Raw genomic sequence first — 18,304 nt, forward strand, 5'->3', positions numbered from 1 at the left:
TACACACTGTTCACAGCACTCATGCACACAGAACGTGCTGACCCCCTGAACCCGAGGAGTCAATTGGGATACTTCTGCTATTGTTGGTGCCCTGTGAATCCTTATTCAGGTAGAAAGTGATTCTTGACCAGGGCATCATCACTAGGACAGGATAAAGGTAATTCTTACCTTGTGCTTTTTGAATTTAAAAACAGGTTTGGGGGGGTGGGGGGGAGTCCATCACAAGGTTGGATATACAGCTCCCCACCCAAAGGGGACAAGTAACAGAAATGTGGGTACAGGGAGACATTAGATAGTGTAAGACACGAAATAAAAATGATAATATATAATTGATCTAGTATTCACAAGGGTGGGGAGAGGGAGGGAGGGAGGGATAAAAAAAGAGCTGATATCAAGGTCTCAAGTAGAAAGAAAGTGTTTTGGAAATGTTGATGGCAACATATGCACAAGTGTGCTTAATACAATTGAAGGAAGGATTGTCATCAGATTTGTAAGAGCCACCCAATAAAATGGTTAATAAAAAAAACAAAACATGTGCACTAACTAAATACACTGGGAATATTAAAATCTCTACCATTGTAATCTTTATTATATATTAATGGTTATTCTGTTATTAATGCTATTATATGCTAATGTGTTTTCAATATAATAAATAACATGAGCCCCAGATTATATGTACACTAATTAATTCACAGTTTGGACGGATACCTTCAATGTAGTAAAATCCGGTGTTGAGGATGCAACAAATTATAGAACTATTAGTAATAAGCGACCCCAAATCGAAAGTCCTCAACACCGCATGACAAGGTTCTAAAGCTTATCTTTGTTTCTAAAGTACACTGTGACTCTGTGCACATGGTTTTTCCTCTTGCATCAGCTTTCTGAAACATTTCTTAGTTATTTCCAGTCACATATGAAAGTACATTTTTCACTGCCCTGAAAGTATAGCTTACACCCTGAATTCCTCAAATGAATTTCTACAACGTTGGATGAAGGAGACTGGTGACTGCCCCTCAGGAAACAGAAACCAGTGAATCAGACTGCGTGAATCATCTTTCTGATCACAGATAACACAGCCAGCGCCAGGGCTTGGCACAAACACATGGCGACAGGAATCCCATGCTAGAGTCTTGTGCTTAATGGTTTCTCACATGAAAAGGCATCAGTCAGTCAGCTCTGGGAAAGCAGGGAGTGGAGCCGGGACGGCACAGAAAGAACAAGCACCCTTTGTGGAGCTTGGTGCTCTTCTCCTGCTCCCCTTTCAACTGATGTGGAGGCAGGAAGATGCAGGGCTTCGCCGTCCAGAGGAGAGGCGAGCAAACACAGGCCAAAGCCACCCAACACAGTGGGGGCTCGGAAACGATTTCTGAGAAATGGTCATCCCAGGCTAGAGGTCAACTTATGGAGGCTTCTGATCCAAAACGGCGACGGTGATCAGACTTGGGGAGATGACTAAAAAATGTCCAGAAGTGGCTCTAGAAGGAGGAAATGGTTCCAGAAGGAGCAACGCCGATGATTGATAGGCCATGCATAATCTGTTTCACATCTATTCCCAGCACTCCAAACTTGGGAGAGAAAGTGAGTGGGAAGCGGACTGCCATCACATGGCACGGTCACATAGCGTCACATGGCGCTTCAAGCCTCTGGAAAGGGGCTATGTGGGAAGGCCAGGTCTAGCACAAATGAAAGGACTGAGTCAGCATGCCTTGGGGGCTGCCAGTCCCATGCTGGTCAATCTAGAGATCATGCCAACACGCAGGCTCTCTTTCGCAGAGCGGAGGCATTTCCCATCAGCACCGCACATCTCTTAGTAGGCAGGGCTCCGGGGAAGTATGACAAACCTACGATGTAAGCACCTTCCTCAGAAACAAAGAAGCGCAGCCAGGGGCAACCCCACCCAAAGTGAAAAGGAACCAAACGATTTCTGAAGTCAGAACAAGACACAAGAGAGCCCATTCTTTGCACAAAGCATGGAACTACCTCATGATGAAGGGGACAAAAGGCGCCATGCTGAGGGCAGAGGAAGTGCTGTCCATCGGAGATGGGTAGAGTCTCCCCAGCACCAACAGTAAGAGAAACATGCTGGGGTGCTGGTTCAGTTCTTCCACATCACTGCAGGAAAGAAAAGATATCAAACATAAAAGAGTGACAGTTTACGACACAACACCCATCCTCAATCATTGAAAGCATCAATCGTAGGACATACGACACTATGGCCAAGGACCAGGTCTGCTCCCCCCACCCCACCCCCTATTTCCTTCTTCTCATTCCACTTCCTATCTACCCAAACCGGCATCGTCTGGACAAAACGACTGGCAGTGTCTGAGTCGAGCTTTTGCACACAACTCAGTTCTACGGCTCATTATTAAGCAGAATCCTCTGCTTCATCAGAGCTGTTCATGTAGCAGAGCAGGGCCTCCTCCAGGGGGAAGCTTTCGCCATCCCAATGAGCTGCTGAAAATAGAGGGGCCCTCACTTACGAAGTCCAGAAAAAGCTGTCTGCACAAACGACTACTGAGAGGAAATAGATCAAAACCGGAAGTAAAATTCACAGAGATCATTTTGTTTTCTCCTTAGAGACAATTACCATGAACTCACACCCAGTGCAAAATGTGCGGGAAGAATACAAGAGTGTCTGCTAACATGTCCACCCACTGAAGAGGACAACGTGAACGTTTCCATACGCCCAGGTCAGTCAGGAAGCCCTCAAAGAAGATGGCTTTGCTTTGTGACATCAGAGTCACTGCCAGCTTTGCCGATATCGTTTCTGATGGCAGGTGACCAGAGCAGCCGGCTAATGGCTGTGGTTTCAGCTGTGCCAAAGCAGGTGTGAAACAGTGACAGGTATGCATAACATACACTCAGTATGGACACTCACGGAAAGTAAGTCCGAACCAAAGAACTCACCATATGATTAGAAAAAACTGGTTCTGTACTAACACCAAAAAGAAGATTAAATTAGATAAAACCAGATGTTTACACCTTTTCTTTCAGGTATAAGTTTATGGTAGACAGCCAGGTAACATGATGCAGTAAAGAAGGATGTCTTAACCCAAGTAGAAAGCGAATTTTGAGAACGATGAGGACAACGAATGTAAAGGGTGCTTTACTCAATTGATGTATGTATGGATTGTGATAAGAGTTGTATGAGCCCCAATACAATTATTTATTAAAAATAAAAAAAAAGAAAAAAAAAGAAGGATGTCTTCTTTTAATCCATCTTGTTACAATGAAGGAGTCCATTTAAAAGGTGTTTCCCAGAGAACAGCCCCAATACTGGAATTCATGTCCTTGATTTCAGTTGGTACCCTACCCTCGGTGCGCCTTACCTGTCCACAGTGTTTGCTACAGCTTCCAACTGCTTGAGAAGAAAAGGGTAGAGTTCTGGGAAACGAGAGAAAAATTCTCTGCCTGTCAGTCTGTGGAGAAGAAGAGAATTGATAAGTTGCTATCATTTATTCCTTCTACCTTGTTCATATGGCCTTTGACTTTACTTTTTCAGATGGTAACTAAAGCTATTTGTATGCTTCCAAACATTCGATATCAAATTCTGTTGGCAAAGAGATATATAATCTGTGAAAATGCCAAGTTTCCCCACCTGGTTTGTACTCAGCGTGTGGTGAACACCTGAGGACGGGAGGCTGACTCAGCCGCAGTGATAAGGGCAGGTCTAGACGACGCTCCGTCAACTTTGGCATGGCTGGCGTTTGGGAACAAATAATTCTTTGTTGAAAGCCGTCCTGCTCATTGCCCGGTCATCCCTGGCCTCTACCGATGAGATGCCAGTGGCAGCACCAACCCTTAGGCATGACACTCAAAACGGATTCCAGACATGGCCAATATCCCGAGGGCAAATCTTCCCTGGTCGAAACCACCGGTCCAGAGCAGCTATCACAAGTACAGACGTGATGAATGGGCTTCTCAAGAGCCAAGTCCCAGCTAACATCTGTAAGGATTACCTTTCCTGACTCTATAAACACAGGTCAGCTACACTTGAACACTGACTGGGTCTTAAAAATTAGTTTCCCAGACTGAACAGCTGACTAAAACGCTCAGGCTAAATATAGCATTTAGGAAAATACTCTGTCTCTGACTACCGAAAGACGACAGTGAAGGAGTGACATCATCACTCCAACCTGGCCATTTTTATCAATTCTAGAAGTGTTGCTCTGATTGATGACCCAGACTGTGTGTATAATAGTTTCACACACAGTGACAATGCTCAGGTCTTACGGGCATCATCTCAACCAGTTTCCACAGATGCAGGCACGCATGTTTCTGCATGAGTACATGTAATCTACACCCCCATCAAGACTCCGAAAATTCCCAGCATCCTAGAAAGTTCCTAATCAACTCCCAATCAACCCTCACCCCCGGAAAAGAAACCACTGATCTAATTTCTATCACTCAAGTTGGCCTTTTGCTATTCTAGAATTTCATGTAAATGTAATCATGCATTACATAATTTTGTGTCTGGCTTTTTTTCACTCAGTACAAAGTGTATGAAATTCAACCATGTTACCGGATATGTCAATAGCTTGATTCTCTGCTACAGTCGTATCTTACTGTAGGACTACACAAGCTTGCTTCCCTGTTCTATTATTAATAAAGCAGCTACACATGTTCTTGTCCTTTGCTTTTTTGTAGCCATTTACTTCCTTTTCTCTTGGATAAATCCCTGAGACTAAATCTGAAATGTGTCTAGCACGCTCTTCCACACTAATGTTATCCTCCTGACAAGAGTCCAGGTTTCTCCCTATCTTTTGGAACATTCGGGATTGCTTTCTCTTCTTCACAGTTCCATTAAGCGAGTGGGAAGTAGTGCTAGGTCATCGTGGTTTTAATTTGCATTTTGAGGATTAAGAAAATTGACTGCCTTTCTGGTGTTTATTGGTCAGTTAAAATAATCGTGTAAAGTAGCTATTCAAGATTTTTGCCTATTTCAAAATGTTTTTTTTTTCTTGTCTTTGTCGCCAGATACAGGTATTGCACAGATACAGGTAATAGGCACATACAGTTGTGGCCTATTTTCTGGGTGATGTCATTGGATGACTAACCCTAAACCAAGCCCACGAAGACCGATCATGGCAGCCTTATGGGGCAGAGGACACTTGGCCCCAGGGCTGTACATCCTTAAAGGAAGAGAATGTCACATCTTTCTCCCAAGGAGTGGTCACCAACCTTTCATTTAGCAGGTAGGCATTTCACCACTGGGCCTCTCTTTGGGTGAAAAGCCTTAAATTTCTGATGAAGCCCAATAAATAATGATCAAGCCTCTGAAAGATTCATGCTTCCTTTGCCCTAAGAAATACTGTCCTGCAGTATGGTCACAAAGGTATTGTTCTGGTTTCACAGCTTTTAAGTCCAGGAGTCCATCGCAAATTAATTTTTGTGTATCGTGCAAGGGAGAGGTGAAGGTTCCCCATTCAGTCCTGGTGTGTCGAAGTTTAAAGGGAGATGCCGTACGAAAAGAAGCGTGACTAAACAGGGGAGACGGAACTGGGGGAGATTCTATATTGTAAAGTGGGATTCTCTCCAAATTGATTCCAGATTCAATGTAATTCCAATCAAAATCGTAAGGGCATGTATGTGCAGAATCTGACAAGAACTGAAACAAATGACCCACTACCATCAAGTCAGTCTGACTCACAGCGGGACAGGTAGAACTGCCCCTTTGGGTTTCCAAGGCTGTGAATCCTTATGGCAGTAGAAGGCCTCTTCTTTCTCCCCTAACCTGGCAGGCAAATTCTAAAATGTAATCAACACCCAAAGGCCAACCATCGCAAAGAGAACCTTGAAAAAGAACAAGACTGGATGGCTGACTCAATCTGGTTGCTAGAAGTATTACAAAATGTTAGTCACTGAGACTGTAGTAACCAGTAGGTAATGAAATTAAGAGTACAGAATTAAGAGTACAGAAACATATACAATTTAGATAAGAGTTGTTGCTATGAATCATAAAAAGATGCTCTGAAATTAAATATGAATCCCAAGCTCACGTCATATATTAAGTTAAATAACCAGCAATTCAAGCCTCAGAAGTAAAAGGTAAAAAATTACTAAACTCTTTTGTAGCGAATAGGATTTATTAAACAAGATTCAGAAAAACAGCAACTGATAAAAGAGAATCTGTTAAAATCAATGGCATCAATTGGTAATTTTTAAACAGTCTGTAAACTAAAACTACAGCGGGGCAGGGGAGGGAAGACAAACTAACATAAGCATGAATCTTTTCACTCGTCGTTCAGGATTAGGCTCTGACCATTTGGGACCTAAGGCTTTTTCCGTTCCCTGCCAACAACGGCAGCATGTCCTTCTGGGAACCTCCTCAGATCTGGGGGAAGAGTGCCACTAAGACACGTGGCCACCTCCAAGGAATGCTGGACCTGCAGAAGCAGAAGGAGACCGGGAAGTTCCCCCTAAACTGAGAGCCAACAGAGAGGAAAATGAAACTTCCCCAGGAGCTAGCATCCTGAATTTAGACGTCCAGCTTCCTAGACCACAGAAAATACCTGTCTGCTTGCTAAACCATTCACTTGTGCTATTTCTGTTTCGGGAGCACTGGGTAACCAATAGAGGATGACTTGGGGTGGGGGCTTCAATTATAGCTACTAGAACAGGAAGAAAGACAGGGTTTCCTACTCCCGGGAAAGAGTTACAGTCTCAGAAATCCACAAAGCACGTTCGACCTTGCCCTAAAGGGTCGCTATGAATCTGAATCAACTTGATGGCAGTGAGGGCTTTGGGTTGTTTTTTTTCCAATGGGACACAAATATTTTCTGACAATGGAGGGGGAACAACCTGAACATCTAGGGAGGGAACAGCTCAGACCTGGGAGGAAGACATAGGAGAGGAAGGAGCATTAAGGGTCTCTATTTTTAAATGCCTCCAGAGCCGTCCTCACCAAGGAAAATACCCTGGTGTGGTTCTCCCAAGAAAGCATGACATTTCACTACGGTTGGTCTGCCATCATCTTCCAGACATCTCTCACCCTAGTTTAACCACTTTCCCCTCAACCTTACAAAGAATTCCTCGCTAAGAGACAGCATGGAAAAGCCCTGGCCCCAGCACCAGAGCCCTCATCCCCACACAGCCAGGGAATGCCTCGGGCAACAGAACGCCCCTTGGCTGGCAGTGTGGACACACCGAATAAGCTGGAATCACTGTTCTTGGGCACCCTCTTCAAATGCAAGAACAAGAGTCAATTATGTGAAAGGAACCAGGAACGCTAAGGTTTACCAGCTGGCTCGTAAGCTAAGTTAGAGGCACTGTCAACATATGCTCCCATATAATACAGAAGGGGCCAACGTTATACATCAGCACTTTTTTTTTAAATAAGGGCACTGTGTGTATCCTTGGACTATATTTACGTTGTGACTGCAGGCACTCACTGACCTCCTTTCCAAAACCTTCGCACCTTCGAGGGAGGGTGTCGTGTGTTTCCTATGTGTGAGGACACAGCGTGTCTATCACAGCCCTTGGATAACCCCCATGTGCAGAGCTCCTCTACACGAGGCTACCCTTGGCTGCTCAGAGGAACTTCCAAGAAGTGGAACTGATTCGTTGTTTCTGCACACTCTGGGGGGCAGTTTCCCTACTACAGCAGACCATCTGATCAGAAAATCCAGTACAGCATGTGCTGTCGAATTCCATGAGCAATGACCCCTGCCGCTTTGGCTCGGACAGTCCTGCAGGTCTGCCTGTGTCTACTCACTGGAGAGGGTCACTGTGGATGAAGGACTGACCCGGGCTTCCAGGAAACCACTTAGTTCAAGTCTGTGCAGTTACGATACATTGCGCTGTGGCTGGATTGGCACCTGAGGCTAAGTATAGTAAGTCAACACAAACATTTCAGGAGAAAACTATCTAGTTTTCCATGACAGACTTACGAAATGCGTACCGCTGGTTAAGCCTGAGACCATCTAGCTACCACACAGCTTCTAAGGCAGAAACACCCCGTCACCTAATTAGACAGCCAACGCTGCTGTGCTGACGATGTCCAGAGTGCCTGCTGAATGCCCTGTTCGCTCTGCATCTCCACTGCTGCTCCATACCTGTTAATACAGGGGGCTTCCAAAGTCCGTGGAAAAAGTCCATTACTTTTTAATTCCATTTTCCCAAGACTTTCTACAGCCCTCTCATTATTTTTTGTCTCGTTATTGGCATGGTCTCTTCCCTAATATCCTTGCCTCTCTCATCTTCCCCTCTCCAATTACGGCAACCCTGTAGCCATAGTGTTCTTTCTCAACCACAGAGTGGCCGTGGGAGGATAAGGAGCGCGGGCTGTGCTGGGGATCAGTTGTTGGGCTGCTGACCACGCATCCATTCAAATCCACCAGTCACTGGGGGGGGGGGGGGATGAAGCTGACCACGCCCCAAAAGATTTACACTATCAGAATCCTTATGTGGGGTCGTTCTGAGTCAGAGCTGACTTGATAGCAGGGGGTTTGGAACACTTTTTGGATAAAATCGAAGGGCCTTACTCTAGACTATGCACAAAGTTCTGCTGGTTCTACTCAGTTTGACTCAGGCCGCAGCTTCATGCCTCTCCACTCCGATAAGCGAGCCACATAGATATCACTGCTTTACGTTCTGTCAACAGTCAGTGCTTTCTCAAAGCCGTAAGGGCTTAGCAAATGCTAGGCTCTCAGCTTCTACTGAAAATTCTTCTACCTCTTTCATAAGATCAACTTCATTTGTTATTTCTTCCAACGTGTTATACACTCTACACAGGCAGAAACCACCGCTTGCTTAAATTTCCTCCAGTCTCCCTGATTCCCAGTTCATAGCTAATATCCAGGAAACGGCTGCTGAGTGAATGAAGCAAAAAAAAAAGGGGGCAGAGTCCTGAAGACAGACCAGGAGAAAAACAACTGTGACTGAGATGGTTTAAAAAAAAAATTTTACTCTATACACATGAATAATTTCTTAAGAGACAACATTAGCTTTATCTGAGGGCACTCAAAATCCTCACTGAAGTTAATAAATTGAGTCTCTTGCCAGGACTTGAAAATTTAAAAAAGACACAAACAGATAAAGCTTGTCTCACTGGTTTGCAAACAGTTCAATTCTAGTTCATCCAAACAAGCAATGTTACCTCCACAGTTACAGCAAGCCCTGGGGGTAAATTCTCCAGTGACAGGCATCTCAAAGCTGTTTATCTACGTGGTCATGAACCAGCCCTGCAACTTCACAAAAATAAAAGAAGTGATAACCCAAAAGGGAAAATCGAGCCTCTGTATGTTCAAGCTCCTAAGAAGAAAGGGAGTCCACCAAAACCTGTGACTGGGATCAAAGAGGCTACAGTGAGAACAAGCCTGCGCAGAGGGCGAGCAGGAAGCAGGTAAAGGTTAAACACTGACTGGTCTGACTGTGCACAGGTCGGCTCCCCACCCCATTCCCGAGGATCACACAGGGGCAGCCCAGGATGTATCCGGGGGAAACGCCACCCCTACTTGAAGAAGCTCCCTTGCCCATCAGGATGGCCCTGCACTCCTCCCAGAGGACACTCCTCTGCAGGGCCGGGCTTGCTCGGGGCTCCTGGATGCGTGAAGAGGGCTGCTGGATGTCGTTTCCATGGTTGGAGAAAGTGCTCTTAAAATGATTCTTGCACTCCCTACTCATTGAAGACATTTTAGATAACAAGGAATTCTGCAAAGAAACCATCTAAAATTTCCCACAAACTCACTACCCTAAAATCGGCATCAGTTGGGTGATTTTGTATCAGCCCATGTATGCTTTCCAGTTCCTTGTATGTTGCTCTGTAACCGACATCCCCCCCCCCCATAACCTACTCTTAACACTTAATAAGAGACAAGTTCATGGTTCCACCACAAGAATTCTGATCTTACTGTATCACAGTAGCCTCTGTGGGGACACTCTCTATAGTTGTCCAGTGCTTCCTCCTGCCATGACCCAGACACGGATCCAGACAGGCTTAGCCACGTGCAGAGGGCAGCGCTGCCCCCGCCCTGTGCACAGTGGCCCTGTGTCGGCACATTCCACGTATGGTCTCAGTAATACCGAGGCTCATTCTGAGGGCATCTCAGCTCTGACCATTCTGGCCGAGGGTGGCTCTCTCACAGCCTAGAAACGCTTCCCTGGGATCATGCCTCCATTTCTCTTACGTGACCAGCCATGGATGGGAAGCTGGGGGCCAGAGTGCACGTGCCTGAGGCTAACACTAGCATCTTGGTGAAAACTCTTGAAATGGGAAGAGGCGTTTGGCAAACTGTGTGTCCAGAGTGAAAACAAGGCAACCCCTGTCCGCATCCTCAGTCACTCTCCACGGGCTCACCAACAGGGAGCAATAGAATAGCCCACAAAATCTACAAGAGGGAAAGCTGGCCATGCAGGTAAAACGTGCAAGAGAGAGGACTGACACAGTAAACGGCAGCTGCCCTGTTAAAGAATAAATTAATTCATGAACAGGACTTGGTAGCTGGTCCCAGAGCAAACACTGTAAACTTGGGCAATAGAGGCAAACAACTGTTGAAGGCAAAAGCCTGGGGGCTTTCAGCTGAATTTCAATGGAAACCCATTAAAGGATTACACAAGGCCACTATGCTCCCTCCCCCTCTTTCCCCACAGCCTGGCATCTAAAACCACCACGCCCCCAGAAGAGAAATCAGCTAAGGACCTATGGACCTCTCCTCAACACAGTGATGGCTAGGGAGACGAGCAAGGTCATCTAAAGGAAAACTATAGCCCTCAAATGGAAGCAAAAACCTATAAAGAAGACCACGTGCGCAAACATATTTCAAATAGAGGGTCAAATACAAACTAATAACATTGAAGCGACAAATTAAAAAAAACAACCTTGGGTTTGTAATCCCACCAAGAGGCCCCCGAGGGACGCTGTTCCTGGAACTGTCCCTAGGCCTGGCCTGGCCTGACACCAGCATGTCTCCCTGGAGCACCAGGTAACAAAAGGAGAAGTAGTTGGCAAGAGCTCTCAAGGGGTCCCGGCGTCAGCAACTTGTACTAGGCCATCCCTTGTAACCATAGTGATGGCTCTTCCAGGGAACTTGAGAGCTCCTTTTGAATACTTCCAAAGTTTTTTTGGTTGTTGTAGTTCATTTCTGCCCGTCTAACATATTTTGTTTGATTAACCCTTTCAAAAGTCTAAGCTAAACCATACAAGCAGTTTCACTAAGGTTAATATTGACTTGCTAGTTCATATTATCCAAAGAAGGGGCGAGACTTTGTCTTACTCACTTTGGACATGTTGTCAAGAGACTAGTCCCGGGACGAGTCATGCTTGGTAAAGGAGAGGGACAGCAGAAAAGAGGCAGACCCTGGATGAACGGCACAGTGGCTGCAACAGTGGGCTCAGCCATAAGAACCATGGTGAGGATGGCAAAGGAGCAGGCGGTGTTTTGTTGTTGGGCACAGGGTCACTATGAGTCTGAACGGAGTCGGTGGCACCTAACAACAACACGGAAGGGGTCCTAGGCTTAAGGAACATCTAGAAATCCGGCAAAGATTTACTACTTTTATCGTTATGCTTCAAAAGTGAGGAAACCGAAGCGAAGAGGAATTGGGACGCTTTCTCAAGATCAAAACACAGGCTAGACTAGGGGTTAGTGAGTACAAGACCAGGTCCCAACTTTCTTATTTCCTAACCCACTGACTTTGAGGGTTTCTATTACACACGTACCCCAACCATCCCCATGCCAGACAGAGTGTGACAAACAAGACAAGACACACTGGTCCACACAGGCCAGTTTACAAAAGGGCTCAAGTCTCCATGGCTGGGGCGTGGCTGGATAGCAATCTCTCCTGGGCAATCAGCCTGGTCAAGTCACGTTCTTATTCTGAACCTGAACTTCCACTTCCACTCACGGAGTCAGGCTTAGCCACCAACTTGACAGCAGTGGATGTGCAGGCAGATTGCCAGCTACATTAATCATTAAAGCTCTATCCATCTGCCCCGACACAGCGTTTTCAGCAATCACTGGACCACAGATATTCCACGTGGCCAAACAAATCCTGTCTCCCCTGTATTCAGTCTATCAACACACTAGGCTACCTCGCCCAAGACTCTTAACGCCAAGGCAAACCAAACCAGAAGAAAGAGTATATAGATTTGCTTGTGGCTCAACGCTCAAGTTCCCCCCACGTGTTTTTCTGAGTTTATTAGCTTGCAGTCCAAGACTTACTTGCGAGAGAAAACAAGCAACAACAACAACAGCAGTCCCCTCACAAATGTGACATTCCCAATTAATCCATAGCATTGTTCATACATCAGTACAGCGAGATGTCTGGTGCATGCCCCCGCTTCAAAGGAGAAGAAATAAAGTCAGACCCAGAACGCAACATTGTGGCCCTAGCTGATGTCAGGGCATGAAGAAGGGATGCCCTTCTCAGACAACAGGACTGAGTCTCCCCGCACAAACTCCCTGAAGTCCTCCACGACTGGGATAGGATTGTTTCCAGCAAACGGGCTGCATCTCCCGACACAGAAGGAACACCAGTATTTGCAGAATCAAGAAAGGAACGCTTTGAACAGCTTGGCCATTTGGTTTTTGGAGAACAAGAAAAGAAGTTGCAATTAGGCTAAGTCACTGTCGTCACTACTATTGAAAAGCTAGCCTCTGGCTCCGGGGTCGGCAGCAGGAAGCTGGTTAGTTTCTGGAGAAATGCAAATGAAGTTTATTAAATTAGACAGTGCAAGACTGGGGTCCTGTGTTCCGTATTCTCAGGAATGCTGGTCTTTCAAGCCCTGTGAAGTTAGTAATTTACCTCTCTGCTTGGCCCCAGGAGCGGTCTGTACACTGGGATCACAAGGGACAGACTTTCAACACGGCTGGGACTCATTCCCATCCATGTGTTTCCCTCCACAGCCAAACCTACATCCCTTAAAGGCAGAGGCGACAGACATACCAGGCACTTCCTAATTGTAAAAAATAAATGTCTCCATTCTTCCCTTTTTTCACTTGTACTCTATTATCTGCAATTAGCATGCTTATTGTATTTAAAACAGTCAATACACAAATGTGTACATTAAATGACAAAAGAAATCCTACCCATATAAACTACTCTAGATGTTTCCTAGGCACACATAAAAATATTGAGTCCAATACTGTTTGTTTTTAATAACAAATCTAAGTGCTACACAAACACTGTTCAGCATCTTGCTTAAAAAAAAAAACTATTTAGGTGCTGTACTTGTTTCATTCTGGAAGTACAAAAAAAAAAAAAGGCCCAATTGCCCTGGCTTTAATAAGAAACTTAAAAAAATAGGTATATATATATATATATATATATTCTTTCTCTCCTTTTTCTATCTCCATATAAATAGTTTGGCTGAATACAAAACACCAGGTAGGGAATCATATTCCCTCAGATTTTTTTCTTTTAAATGTTTTATTAGCGGCTCATATAACTCTTAGCACAGTCCTTACATACATCAATTGTGTAAAGCACATCTGTACATTCATTGCCCTCATCACTTTTCCTTCTTGCTTTTTAATTTATTTTAACATTTTATTGGGAGTTCATACTCTTATCACAATCCATACATACATCAATTGTATAAAGCACATCTGTACATTCTTTGCCCTCATCACTTTCAAAGCATTTGCTCTCCAGTTAAGCCCTTGGCATCAGGTCCTCTTTTTTTCCCTCCCTCCCCGCTCCCTCCTCCCTCATGAGCCCTTAATAATTTATAAATTATTTTGTCATATCTTTCCCTGTCCGACATCTCCCTTCACCCCCTTTTCTGTTGCCCATCCCCCAGGGAGGAGGTCACATGTAGATCCTTATAATCGGTTCCCTCTTTCCAACCCACTCTCCCATTACCCTCCCAGTATCACCACTCACACCCCTGGTCCTAAAGGTATCATCCGCCCCAGACTCCCTGTGCTCCCAGCTCCTATCTGCACCAGTGTACATCCTCTGGTCTAGTCAGAATTGCAAGGCAGAATTCGGATCATGATAGTGTGTGTGGGGGGGGGGGAGGGGAAGGGCGCGGGAGAGGGCACAGGGAAGCATTCCAGAACTAGAGGAAAGCTGCCTTCTTCATTGGTGCTGCATGGCACCCTGACTGACTCATCTCCTCCCCTAGACCCCTCTGCGAGGGGATTTCCAGTGGCCGATAAATGGGCTTTGGGTCTCCACCCTGCACTTCCCCCTTCATTCACTATGGTAAGATTTTTTTTTGTTCTGATGATGCCTGATACCTAATCCCTTCAACACCTCATGATTGCACAGGCTGGTGTGCTTCTTCATTGTGGGCTTTGTTGCTTCTGAGCTAGATGGCCGCTTGTTTACCTTCAAGACTTTAAGACCCCAGATGCTATACCTTTTGATAGCCGGGCACCATCAGCTTTCTTCGCCACATTTGCTTATGCACCTGTTTTTCCTCAGCGATCGTATCATGGAGATAAGCACCCAATGATATGAATTTTTTTGTTCTTTGATGCCTGATAACTGATCCCTTTGGAACCTCATGATCACACAGGTGTGCTTCTTCCACGAGGACTTTGTTGCTTCTGAGCTAGATGGCCGCTTGTTTATCTTCAAGCCTTTAAGACCCCAGACGCTATCTCTTTTCATAGCTGGCACCATCAGCTTTATTCACCACATTTGCTTATTCACCCGCTTTGTCTTCAGCGGTTGTGTCAGGAGGGTGAGCATCATAGAATGCCAATTTCCCTCAGAATTTTGAAGACGAAGTTCCACCAACTGCTACCATTTGGATCCTCCATACCTGGATAAGAACGATACTCTCTCAGATTTTAGAAAGCTTTGTGGTGAGATCGCTTCGTGTGGATTATTTTTCATTTGTTGTACAAGGACTTCTGTCCTTCTGTCCTAAGAAATGATCTTGTGCATTTCTTTAACAATCTCCTGCTCCCTTTGCTCTCCTTTCTGCAGTTAGACATCGAGTCCCTTGAATTAATCTTCTATTCTGCTTACTTTTTCTCACATATGGCCTCACTCCATCTTCTAAAAGAGTTATTTTACTCTTTCTTCTGTCTAATGTATTGAAATTTTTACTTGGAACTCTTAATTTTTATTTCTTAAAGCGCTTTCTTAAGTTCTTAACACATTGAGGACAGATCCCGAGTTTACTCGTGTTTCGCATGCCATCTGTTACGGACTGATCACAAGATAACTGGTGATTTCTACACTGTTCAGATGCCATCTACTTGGATATATTTTAACTATTTCATCTAGGTGTTTACATCAGTAGTGAATGTATCAAACTCGATTGTCTTCGTGTTTGTTTTGTTTATTTAGCATTTTAGTGCATTTTGGTTAATCAAATAGTTACTATTTGTTTGAATTGTTTTGCAAAGAGTTGTGCACTTACCATGATCAAACCTCAGTGAAATGAAAAACATCATCGCTCAAGTGGTCTCCCGTTACACAAAAAGACATGAAGAAATTCTTAGCCCTAATTCTTCTAATGTCTGAAAGTAATACGGATTATGAAGATTATTTTTACAAGAACTTTATAATTTCATGAGGATTATAGTTCATAAAAGTAATGATGTTCTGCATACATTGCAAAATATTGTTTCATAATGTGAGATGTTTCATATTAAAAAACAAAGTTATAAATAAATGTGATAAAAAGTTGATGAGATGTAAACCCGTTTATGGTTTAATGCAAAAAACCCCTAAAATATCTGGCTACTTGGGTAAGTTGGTAAAAAAACATCCGGTCTTTAATGTGTTAAGAAAATAGCACCCTGTTCTTATTTCATGAAATCAATTTCATCCTTTCTTCTGAAACTCTCTGTGGCTTAAAAAAAAGTTTTCCTCTTAGTTCTATATCTGCTTCTACTGAATTCCTTTTCTCCTGTGTTTTTTCTAGACTTCTTCTACTATTAAACCTACTAAATGTTAGGTGGTAACTGTTTCATTAGATGGCCATAGTCTCTCCATTGCTAACACACACACACACACACACACACACACACACACACACACACACTCCACTGCAAAGCATAATTCTGGCAGTTAAAAACAGAAATAAGTGGAGTGTCGTAATGTGTCAAACAAGGATTACAAAGCAGGCCCCCCAGAAGAGTACACAAATGAAGACCACCCTGAATAAGCAACAAAGTAGAAAGTCATTTACACAAAGGATATGTTCTGGCTTATCCTCGCCCACAGCAGCTTTCCACCATGTGAACTGAAAGAAAGACATATATCATAAACGCAAATGTTCTACTTAGCTGTTTCTCTTCTTTCCTATTGAGTTACGACTCTTAAAAAAAGAAGACACAATGGTTCTCCTTCCAGCTGACCAGAAGGAAATCCTTCCAGCTGACCAGCTTTTGCATACTGTTCCTGGTGGTCAAAGTGTTGACCACACGTGGTAACTTGTTCTGACTTTATGACCCTACTACTAAGACCCTCAATTACAGTCACTGTGAGCCCCAAAGAGACTCATTCACACTGGAGTGAGTCTGCTAAAATGTTATCCCTCACTTTACAAAGAAACTTCCCAGTCAATAGTTGACGTATATAAATACCTCAAGTCTTTAGAAAAAGGCATAAAATTTATGTTAAGCCAAATACCCATCTAAATTATTTAATACCATTTAAAGCAAAATAATATCAAGGCTCCAGCGAAGGCAATAAGCCATACAGCTAAGGCAGTTCAAACATCGTTTCTGCTACATTAACACTGAAACGATTCCCAGTGACCTTTGTTCCCTTCAAATATATCATGGACATCATGGAAAGGCTGTTACCCTACTGTGGAATAGATGTTGAAATCAAACCCCATAAATTGTTGTATTCAAATATTCTATGATGGGATGAGAATGTAGAAGAAAAGCAGAGGGTGGAATCAGCTGGACCAGAGGACTATTACTTATGGGCAATGTAATCTCGGGGAGGTGTATTATCCAATCTTGCTCAATATGATTCCACTTTGTTTTCTATAAAACAGGAACAATTAATGCTTGCTTTGCAGTTACTGTGAGAAATAAATTCACAAACACAGCCCGTACCTTTTCTACACATGACACACATCGGCCTTCAGCCTTGGCTCCTACCACCCAGCCCTCTTCTTTTCCTTGCCCACTCCTGGTAAGGGAAGGAACAGAGCAGAGACTTGTACAAGCTGTCATTAAGCCCATCACCACGCTCTGAGACTCCCAGACACAAGAATACCAGAGAGCCAACGTCACTTTCATTCCTGCGATATAAACAGCTTTTCCAAAGCTACACCAGGTAGAGACACGAAAAATCAGGTTGGTTTGGTGTAACAAATGGTATGTTGTATCCTGGATATTTTAACACCTGTACTTTGTGGGAACCATATGCCAAACTCTGCATTTGAGTCCAAAACCAAGAAGGAAATAGAAATGGAAGGGTCCATACCGATGGCAAAAGCACAGCTCGGGGTAATGAAGTAGCACAGCATATACCTAAATACCCAAACTGTACACAACTGTACATCTGAGGTTCCCAAACTTATTGGCCTACCAACCCCTTTTCAGAAAAAAATATACTGAGAACCCATCTGGCAATTAAAAACTTCGTTACAATAACCCATAATCCAGGATAAAGTGCAGGTAGCTGCTTTTGCAAAAGAGCCCTGGGTGGTATGGTGGGTTCCATGTTGCGCTGCTAACCATAAGGTCAGCAGTTTGAAACCACTAGCCGCTCAGCAGGAGGAAAAATGGGGCTTTCTGTTGCCATAGAGTTACAGTCTCATAAATTCACAAGAGCTGTTCTACCCTGTCCTGTAAGGTGGCTATGAGTCAGCCTCAACTAGATGGCAGTGACTTTTGTTTTTGCAGCAGTTTCCCCTACCTCTCTCCTCCCCCCTCCCCCGCATCATGGTTTCAGAGCCCCCACCTGAGGGGGCATTATCAGGGCATTATCGACCACTTTGGGAAATATTACTGCAGATGTTTGTTTACCAGAGCAGACAGCCTCAACATCCTCCTATGGAGCAGCTGGTGTATTTGAACTGCTGGTCTTGTAGTTCGCTTGCCCCACAGTGCCACATCACAGAGGAATAGTTATTTATTTTTTAGGTACCCATTTTAGTCATAAAAGCAGGCATTTCCACAAACGAATATATAAAAAATAGGTACAGGTGCTTCCATAATATGTATACTCTGTCCCTGGAAAAAAAATACTATCTTCCTCATAGTAATTTGTGATTACATAAAACTACCTAGCAGTTGATTCGACACTGATAATTTTAAGTCATTCTGAAAGTTTCCCAAGGCTTTCCAAGTTTGTCGGAATACAAAGCGCTCACAAATATGATTGATATAAACACTAATAAAAACAAGTAGAGGAAGGGTTATTGATAGTTTATGTATGT

The 18,304-nt window shown here is 44.1% G+C and overlaps 1 protein-coding gene across 3 annotated transcripts in view; it reads right to left on the reverse strand.

Annotated features, from left to right (window-relative positions):
* THADA (THADA armadillo repeat containing) overlaps positions 1–18,304 on the reverse strand; it is a 385,109-nt gene that overhangs the window by 238,487 nt on the left and 128,318 nt on the right. For all 3 annotated transcript variants that reach the window (XM_075535368.1, XM_075535369.1, XM_075535367.1), the window contains exons 27-28: positions 3,330–3,419; positions 1,981–2,112 (exon numbers count right to left, since the gene is read on the reverse strand). In XM_075535368.1, the coding sequence (XP_075391483.1) occupies positions 1,981–2,112; positions 3,330–3,419 (222 nt within the window). The remainder of the gene's footprint in view (positions 1–1,980; positions 2,113–3,329; positions 3,420–18,304) is intronic.

This window comes from Tenrec ecaudatus, chromosome 17 (assembly GCF_050624435.1).
Source record: "Tenrec ecaudatus isolate mTenEca1 chromosome 17, mTenEca1.hap1, whole genome shotgun sequence".
NCBI classification, from domain to species: Eukaryota; Metazoa; Chordata; class Mammalia; order Afrosoricida; family Tenrecidae; genus Tenrec; species Tenrec ecaudatus.